At 38.8% G+C, this 9599-nt stretch overlaps 3 protein-coding genes across 4 annotated transcripts; 1 reads left to right on the forward strand and 2 right to left on the reverse strand.

Annotated features, from left to right (window-relative positions):
• Positions 1-8: 8 nt before the first annotated feature.
• Positions 9-4546, reverse strand: LOC138135534 (luciferin 4-monooxygenase-like). 2 transcript variants are annotated; one of them, XM_069054291.1, is made up of 9 exons: positions 4414-4546; positions 3945-4070; positions 3245-3452; positions 1542-1718; positions 1152-1489; positions 825-1097; positions 547-771; positions 330-495; positions 9-282 (listed from the first exon to the last, which is right to left on the reverse strand). In XM_069054291.1, the coding sequence occupies exons 2-9, from the start codon at positions 4059-4061 to the stop codon at positions 149-151; spliced, it is 1638 nt and encodes a 545-aa protein (XP_068910392.1). In that variant the 5' UTR covers positions 4062-4070; positions 4414-4546; the 3' UTR covers positions 9-148. The 2 variants fall into 2 exon arrangements, with proteins under 2 accessions (XP_068910392.1, XP_068910391.1); XM_069054290.1 differs by lacking the exon at positions 4414-4546 and having other exon boundaries at positions 3945-4356.
• Positions 4547-4704: 158 nt separating this feature from the next.
• Bin1 (histone deacetylase complex subunit SAP18) lies at positions 4705-5533 on the forward strand. The gene is made up of 2 exons (XM_069054296.1): positions 4705-4981; positions 5035-5533. Exons 1-2 carry the CDS (start codon positions 4922-4924, stop codon positions 5452-5454), a joined length of 480 nt encoding a protein of 159 aa, XP_068910397.1. The 5' UTR covers positions 4705-4921; the 3' UTR covers positions 5455-5533.
• A 1-nt stretch (position 5534) lies between these two features.
• Positions 5535-8372, reverse strand: LOC138135536 (uncharacterized). Its single transcript, XM_069054293.1, has 3 exons — positions 8216-8372; positions 6335-6850; positions 5535-6037 (listed from the first exon to the last, which is right to left on the reverse strand). The coding sequence occupies exons 1-3, from the start codon at positions 8246-8248 to the stop codon at positions 5609-5611; spliced, it is 978 nt and encodes a 325-aa protein (XP_068910394.1). The 5' UTR covers positions 8249-8372; the 3' UTR covers positions 5535-5608.
• Positions 8373-9599: the final 1227 nt, after the last annotated feature.

Here is a 9599-nt window from a genome sequence, read left to right on the forward strand (position 1 = left end):
CCCGCCACTTTTCTTTTGTACATTTTTTATTTTCTGCTGTGCAGTCGTACACGTACAACGCGAACAAAGGTGTATAAAATTATCAACAAGTCAGACTAATCAAACGATGGCACTAAATTAAAATATCACCACAACAAAATTTAAGTACTTAAAGCTTGGACTTTTTGAGTTTAACGGCTCTCTCTTTCAAGTGCCGCCTGAGAATTTTTCCAGACGGGTTCCTGGGTATTTCGTCCACGAAAATAACTCCTCCTCTGAGCCGCTTCTGCGAAGAGACGTTCTCTGCAAAAGCGAATTAATCGAATGAACGCAACACGGATTCTCCCTACCTGCGATGAACTTCTCCAACTCTTTTTCGGTCGCGGTTTTACCTGGCTTTTTCACTACATACGCCAGTGGCAATTCTCCGGCTGCTTCATCCGGTAATCCGATCACAGCGGCATCTGCCACCGCCGGATGAGTCACCAACAAAGCTTCCAGTTCCGCCGGTGCGACCTGAACACCTAATTAATTAAACTCCCCTGCTCTTTTACCCGATCGACTCACCTGGAAAGCTTTGTACTTAATGAGTTCTTTGATCCGATCGACGATGTAAAAGTACTCGTCTTCGTCGTAGTAAGCTACGTCGCCTGTGTGGAGCCACCCGTCTTTATCTATGGTATTGGCTGTGGCTACGGGATCACCGACGTAACCCTTCATCAGCAGAGGCCCTTTGAAACAAATCTCTCCCTCTTTGTATGCCCCCACAGCCTTCCCGTTCTCGTCAATTACCTAAAAAAAACTTTTATTGACGCCTGACAACAATACAAACAAACATTTATTACTTTGACCATCATCCCCGGGACTATCTTCCCCACGGATCCGAATTTTGTTTTACCTATGGGACTGACCAGAGTGCCCAAAGTGGTCTCGGTCATGCCGTAACCTTGAGACACGTGTTCCACCTTGAATCTCTCCTTCAGTTCCCTCTCCATGTCTTTTCCCATGGGGGCAGCACCAGTCCTGATCTCCTTGATCCCCGAGAGGTCGTACTGCTTCGTTAGCGGGTGCTTCAGCAGTACCAACATGACTGGCGGGGGCACCACTAATCGCTGGATCTGCAAATTTACGTCAAGGTTTATAATTGTCGTGTTTTGCTACAAGTTACTTGCCTTGTACTTTATAATGGCGTCAAGGAAGGTCTTTGTTTTGAATTTGCTGAAAACGACCATCTTTTTGCCTCTGAGTATGTTCAGGAACATAAGCATGAAACCTAGCGAGTGGAAAAATGGCGCGAGGCCCATGATGGCGTCGCTAGGGTCATCGTTTTCGATAACTTGAGCCATGGTGGTTCTCATTATGTCTACGTAGACTGCCATGCTTTCGTGGGTGCACATCACACCTTTGGGCAAGCCTGTGGTTCCTGATGACATCAAGATTGTGGCTACGGTTTCGTTGGGGTCCACCGCTGCCGCTTCGAAACTTTCATCTATGTCTTCAGGATCGGCCCCTACGTTAACATGTTTTGTCTTCACTTTTTACTTCCCTTAAGAGGCTTTTACCTGCTATGATATCTTCAAACATCATGACCCGATTGTTTTTAGGCTTGTCTTTTCCAAACAACACGATATATTTTAGGAACGGATGGTCGCGCTGTACTTTTGTCATTTTGTTAACGGTTATTGGTGAGCAAAAAACTGCTCTCGGTTTTGACAGATTGAGAACATGTTTCAACTCGCCTAAAAATTGAACCAATTAAATGTGACATCAACTATAATTGGTAATAGTTATTTTTATATTAAGTGCGTGAAGAGAGTGTTTTTTGTGCATGAAAAGGTCTTTTACGCCGAGACGAAGGTCGAGGTATATAAGCCTTTGAATGCACAAAAACGTCTTCACGCACGAAATATAAACAATATTTTTTCTGTAACTGATTCAAAAATTTGAAATTAAAAATTCAAATTTTTGAAGGAACTCTGAAGTTTCAATGCAGTGACCATGTTACTAGGTAACTGATAAAAAACAGTACGTGAAGTGAAAAACAGAAATAGTCGTGTGCGTGAAATCGCATTTCACACACTGTTTTGTATGGTTTCTATGGTTTCTATCTTACTAACAATGCAAAAAAAAAATACACGTAAAAAAATGACCCACTTCATGCACAAATAATTATGCGTGAATTTCAATTTTTTGAATCAATTATAGAAAAAAGCATTTTTTGTTTGCTATTGTTTAATACTGCCGCCATTTAATGAGTCATAAAATATTAATTTTCTGGTAAAAGTGGATTAACCTTGTAAAAAAACAATTGTAACGGTCACATTTTGACCTTTGGACACCAAAGTTCAACTGTCCCTAGTTAAATGATTAGATATACTTTACAGTCAAATGATTAGTTATTGATTATGAAATCAAAATAATTGCAATTCATCATTGACAACAGTCTAAAAATATTGGCCATTTTTCTTCTTTTGCGATTTGTTTAATTATAAGCTAACTAATTAAAAAATGTCATACATAGATTACACGTGTCTCTTGGTATGTACATTTTTACAATTACAGACAAGGCCTTATGATTAGTACATATTATCGGGTGTTCATTTAAATTTCCGGTCAAAGTTGGCGTTGAAGATTAGATCGTGAACCCATCAGCCGTTTAAATCTTACCTCAGTTTTTGCGTTGTTTGTGTTTTTACACGAGTGGTGTGTTCACAATCGAGTGTTCAACGCCAACTTTGGCCGGAAATTTAAATAAACATCCCATACATTCAACATTATTTTTTACTATAATAATTAAGGGTACAAATGGTTGCGTCAACTAGATAAAAATACAATTCGTGGTCTAATTTTTTCTGCAAAATTTGTCATTTAAGACATTCGTAGCTTTTGCTTTTTGAAAATTACACTCTCCTTCGTCGACTCGTGTAATTTTCGTTGCAAAAGCTTCATGTCTTACAAATTTTGTCGGAAAAAAATAGACCACTTATTGTATTATAACATGTGTTCAATTGAAAAGTTCATCAAATTGGCTTTGATTTTTATCGGTATCTTTGTCTAACCAACTTAATTTACGATGTTGTTGTCTCTTAAAAAATACAGTCATAGCCAACTTGATGAACAATTCAATTGAACACTTGTTATATGAAAAGTCACTTGATCAATAATAGGCTGATAAAAATCGTGGAACTTGAAGTAGTGATGAGATTGGTTATCAAATGTTACAAGGTTCAAACGTTGGTTTGTTTATCTGCACGTTTGTACTCACCTGGGGTGTAATCGGGATTTAAAGGGGCGAAAACCGCCCCAACGAAAAATGCGGCTACTGGCACTACACAAAATTCTAGTCTGTTTTCGCTGTTTACGGAAACAGTATCTCCTACACCTATACCCATTTGTTTAAACCATTTTGCTAATTTGATTGCGCGACTTAGTAATAAATTTGCTGGTAATTCTTCGTCAGTTGAGGCATCGACCTAAACGTTGCAAGAAAAAAGAATCTTTTAATTTTGTAAAAAAAGGAAAAAGTAGTAATTGTGGAAGTTAGCAGGAATAAAAATTGGACCTTCAGGTAATTATTGTTTATGAAAAAGTAACGAGTTGTTGGAAAGATTTGTTGCGCATTTTCTTAGGCAACAGACATTAAATCGCATCATTAAAAATTCGGTTTTATCGTTTGGAGCATTGTTATTTTTTATTTATATAAATTAAATTGTTTGCATAACGTGGGTAGGTCTAAATCATGTGCAATTAATTTTGGTTTTATTGTTGCGATCGTTCCATGGTTCAAGGTGATTTTAAGACAAAAAAAACATGTAGTGTATAACTTAGTTATTATAAATTAGTTTCTTTCAAACATTTACAAAATACAAAATTAATGTAAAGAGAAATATGTATTATAGTTGATATGTTGGACATCATAAGAGTCTTATCTTACAAAAAATGGTAGAACAGTTGAAAACACTTACTTGCAAAATATTATCATAGTGAGTTTTCAGTAAAAGTAGTAATAATTCGCCTAAGGAGCCTTCAATAATGCGTTCTACTTCAGGCCCTGCAATAACGTTGGGCTCCACTTCGCCCATTTTTAAAACCTAAAATTCGGTCAACAATTTACAAGCTATGTTGTTAAATAACAAATCGGTTTCATCAAAATTGCATTTATTATATAGCAGGTTTCCCCACTCTACTTTGTTATAAACAAGTTATCTATTTACAACCTAAAATTACCGCAAGTGTTGCTTCGTATTTCTTGCTTATCAAATGACTGCGGCACTAATTTACCCTACGCAAATTGCAAATTTTAACTTATTTTCAGTCATTACTCGCGATAAAATCGTAAATACGTATGGAAAACTTGTCAATAAAGATTAATGGAAATTACTTGCAATTCAATGTTGACATTGTTTTTATCGAATTAATAAATAAAATACTCACACAGAAGTTAATGAAACTACGAGGAAATATGCCAGAGGCTGCTTTTTTGTGTATTTTCGGGTTTAATTTTAACTAAAAGTTTAGGTTAGGAAAGTGTCATACGATACATTGAACCAATCATCTTCGTTCGTAATGACAATACTAGATAACTTTGTTACGCCTCTGGTTACGCCCTTTAAGTCAGTGGTGTAGTCGTACTTGTTCGTTTTGTGGTCGAAAGAAACAAATCTTTTTGGGGCCAACACGCAACAATAATATTATATGCAACAAGCGTAAGTCCACTGATTCTTGAATTTTGATTTTAAATGGCAATTAAACTGATTTTGTAAGAATATCAATTTGAAACAACGCCGCTTATGCTTACAGATACAGTTGCTGACAAGTGGCGCCGCCTCACCAGCGCTCATCGATTTTTTTAATAAACCAATTCTAACCTTAATTTCTTTAAAACTCCCAATTTACTTTTTAATTATTAAGTGAACAAAACGAGTAGAAAAAAAGTGCTAGAATGACCTCTGTGGATGTTATCATTGAAGAGAAAAAGGACGACGCGGTGGACAGACAAAAGGTAGACGCTTCCTAACCTCAAACGTTCGTCTCGATTTAACACTCAATTTTAAGGTTTGTCCGTTTTTGCTGCGAGTTTTCGTATCATCAACCGGCTACCACTTCAAACCTACCGACTACAATAAGGGTAACACCCCCCAAAACGAGCTCCAAATCTATACCTGGAAAGACGCCACTTTGCACGAGTTGACGCAATTAGTCAAAGAAGTGAACCCTGAGGCGCGAAGAAAAGGAACGAAATTTAACTTTTCACTTGTATTTCCAGATATGCGGGTGCCGATTTACCGAATGAGGGAAATTGGGAGCACCACTACTGGTATTAAATGCCCAGATGATTTGAAAACTCTGAGCCAGGCTAGGTTTGCAATAGGGGATTTTATGGACATCGCGATTACACCAGCGGATTCGTGGAACACGGGAGGGCGAAAAGGGTACTCTCAGAATTATAATAATCATCGCCAGAGACCTTACTGACGATTTCTGCTTGATTTTATTGTGTCTGGTTTTAAGTCATTTGTCATTTTGATATAAAAATAAATAATAAAGTCCCGAGGTTTTGTTTTGGTAATTAATTTATTAACAACAAACGTTGGAAGATATATGGCATTAAAATTACAACTAACTAGAGCTAAAATTGGCCACCAGGGGGCCTAAACTGCGGCTTTCTGGGTTGGGCTTGGATTTGAGGCAATGGTCTTTCTTGCAGCAGCTCATCCTCGTCAGGTTCGTCGCATTTGTTACCAGTTTCGTACGAGTACTGTCTCTTTACACCGTCGGGGTCGATGTAACCGTATTTCCCCCTGGTGATGCAATCAATACCCAACGTTTCTTCTTTAAACGTGCCATCTTCATTCTCGAAGCCCCACGTGATGCTACCGTCAGCGTTGTCGTTGCGGTACTTCCGCAAAATCTGTACCGGTGGTTTGCGCCCCCTTCCCGACGATGTCGGACGACCACCCTCGTCATCCAAGTACTGAGAGGGTTGCCTAGCGGGGTGGTTACCTCTGGTCGGTTGTCTGACGGGTTGAGGCGCTTGGATAGGTATCTGCTGACGTACCTGCACAACAGTCTTGAATTAATCTAACAATACCGGTGTTCCAAAAACCAGAAAATTACAATCCAGTTTCGTTGAAAAAATGTCTTACACAACAAGAGGCAACGTTCTTATAACGCGACCCAAACATCGTGGGCTTCATGTTACCACACAAGATAAATATAGCGCTGACACGTCGAGAACTCGTTTTGATTTAAATTAATCGTCAATCTTTGCAAATTCATGGCCAAAACACCGTCAACAACCACTCTTGTGCAACGACTTCGTTGTGTCTTCTAAATCTGTGTTGTTTTGACCCACCTGTGCGTGTCTCACGGGTTGCGGCTGTCTCACAAGCTGGGGAAGATCCTCCCTAGGTTCCTGCCTCACCAACGGCCTCGGAATATTTTCTCTGTGGTCCTGTCTCAAAACAGGTGCGGGTCTCGGTGACGGCGAACCATTTTCCCTAACGTCTTGTCTGAGGACAGGAATCGGTCTCTCCGGTCTGAACTGCACCGGCCGATTTGGTTCCTCTTCAGGATTAGCAGCTTGTCGTACAGCAGATTGCAACGCTGAAATTCCTAGTTTTGTTACTTCATCATCGAAGTTGTTGTTGCTGTTAGGGGTAGAGGGTGATTCTTCCGGTTCTTCGATTACTGGACGAACAGGAACCGGAGCTGCGTGGGGAATTGGTCTTCTCAGTCTCGGTGGAGGCGAATCTCCGTGGACTCTTTGTTGTCTAAAAGGTGCAGGTCTGGCTTGCGTTACCAGAACTGCACCAGGGATGTTCAACCTCGGAGGTAGCTGGGCACGTGTGCTGTATGAATTCAGCGCCACCTGAAAAATTAAATACACTAAGAACTAGTTTTCAGTTTTGACAATTTTCTGATAAGTACATTTTTTGACAGAAATAGAACTTACATTACAGAATGTTTTATGTTGTAAATTATTCGAGGAAACTCCAGAAAATTTAGAAATAAGTTCATTTTACCGAAGAACACACATTTCTGAAATTAATAATTATTGCTTGTAGTAGCAAAACATATTTCTAATTTTTCTTTTTACCAAAAATGTTGAAAAGTGTTTGATCTAGTCTGCTTCTATTACAAATACTTTTCTTTGGGGAGTATTTTATGTGGAGTTTCATGGGGGGGCTTGAATTATAAATAACTTTGGAGTTTTTCGAAGAAACGAAGAAAAAACTGTTGACTTGATTGACCAGAAGCTTTTTTGATGAAGTGGTAAGAATGTGTTACACAAGCACGCTTGACCGGAGTCCATTTACGAGAAAAGAACCAGCGCTAATTGACGTATGTAAATGTGATTGTCTGTTTATATTCGATATTATAATAACTATTACAACACAAAATTTTGAGAATGAAGAAAGTGGAGCAGCTCTGGAATTGAAATCAGTTGCATAATGAGTTGTTTAATCTGACCACAGCCTATTCGATTTTCATTTTTGTACAAAAGCAAGGCGTGGACCACCATTTTACAAGCGAGCTGATACCAAAATTGTGCAGTAAAAGTAAGAGCAAGGTTAATATCTATCTCAGATAAAAATGTATTCGGTATTCCAAGGATGTTTGGTGCCCGGAGCCAACCAGAAGAGAGTTGTACCGACAATGCTTAGATAACTTAGATTAGTGTCGGCAAAAAATCGAAGAAACCTTGCACTTTTTAAATTAGAAATGCCAACAACTGGAGCGAAATCAAAGAAAAACTTTCGATTACTATTCATGTGAAAATAAACAAAAACTTGGGCAAAAGCGGCCGAAAAAATCTCGCTTTCCACTTATTACTTAACGCCAACTGGTTCTTGATTACGTTGAAATTTTACAAAACGAATTTACATTTATAATTACTCGGTGAAAAGAGAGTCGCGAGGGGGTGTTCCAGTTCCTTGATCCAGCTCAAATTTGAGGTCTTGTGACGGTTAGGCCGATGCGGTCGTGACGTCATATCCAGGAGTGTTACAATGTCCCTCGAACGGGGTAGGTAAAAGTGAAGAGTCTGAGACGCGCTAATGTCAAATTTGAAAGACTTCAGTGCAACCGCGAGATGTTCGCATTCTTCGAAAAGGTTATTTCGATCGACAAGACTGTATGATAGAGTGCGGGACCGGTTATTGCTTGTTGCGATTACATTTCTGTTGCATAAACAAATTTCACTTATCCTGGAATTGCCTACAAGCCCACTTACCACCAGGACAAAACAAACAGCGGCGCACTTCATTTTGTACAAAACTAACCACTTATCATATCAGACTGGAACGCGCCCGTTGGTGAGGACTGTTATATATAAGCCGCACCCCACTGTGTGTGCATTCTCGTCTCGTGAGTTCGGCCAAGCCCAATTGCAGACTTCGTTATCCACTTTCACACTCGAAGTCCCGTAGCCGGTGCTGCATTAATTGTAGCATTTAGCACCGAAAGACGACGAGATCTTGACACATTTCTCGCTGAATCCAAGCTCGCACGCTGGAGGGCGAATTTTTTGAATCATATCTCGTGTGTTTGGAATTCTGCAGGGGCACCTTCCTCTGGCATTGTTTTCTTAACGGCGCCGCGGAATAATAAAAGAACGAATTTAACGCTTCAAAAGGGAAAGTGCATGAAAATTTCTGTTTCGCACGTGCCACCGAAACTGTTCAATTTCACTCTTTCATATTGTCGTGCTCTTCCTTGTGCTATTCCATCACAAACTATCATTTTATTGGTGTTTTCAGCTTTCGGTTGTGCTAAACCTCAAAACACCAATTTTCTGGTTAAAGGTCAATAGTTAGATAAATCCTGCATTACGTGTTGTCGACGAATAGTTCGTTAGCCTCGAAAGATGTGACTGATTTTAAAAGTAATAGGACCACAACTCTTACTTTTTACCACGGGTTCAACGTAAACAATAAATAATTCATTACTAATTTCAGAAATGAAATAATTACATCAGTTTCTGCGTCAGTTACTTGCAAATGCGGTTTATGTAATTCGTATAAAATGTGAGCCGGTCGTGGCGTATTTCATATTTCTCGGCAAGTAAATATTCATAATGTGGATTCAGCAGTGAGTATGTTAAAGCAAGATTGTTTCCGCTTTCTCCAATGTCGGAACGCCACCATATAGTTGTCAGATAACCTTCGTTTAATGAGTAAATGCTCTAGTGAACAGCGCTAATTTACTAAATGTACATTATAATGGAACAAAAAAACACAAAAAGTTTACACGGAGGATTAAATTTGCATCTTTCAGAATTTGTGTTTTGTAAGCTCCTTAACTGCAACTAAATTAGTTGGGATGCCATCACTTTTAACTTGTTTAATGCCTGTCATTTTGCAAACAAGAAATTACATCGTTTAGTGTTTTGTCACGGTAAAAAGTGAAACAGAAAATTGAAAATATCAACATGAAGAGAATTTTTTTTTGTTATCGAAAGACATCATTACCTTTGTCAACTTTTCCCCAATGAAAATATGTCAAAAGGATTTGAATCTTATGAATAATGTGTCCGCCCATTGCGTCTTCTACTGAAAGTTTTCACAGAACTATTTGTTTTGCGAGCAAAAGAAAGTAAAAAAATCTTTCGTAAGAAA

Source organism: Tenebrio molitor, chromosome 7, assembly GCF_963966145.1.
Source record: "Tenebrio molitor chromosome 7, icTenMoli1.1, whole genome shotgun sequence".
Taxonomy (NCBI): Eukaryota; Metazoa; Arthropoda; class Insecta; order Coleoptera; family Tenebrionidae; genus Tenebrio; species Tenebrio molitor.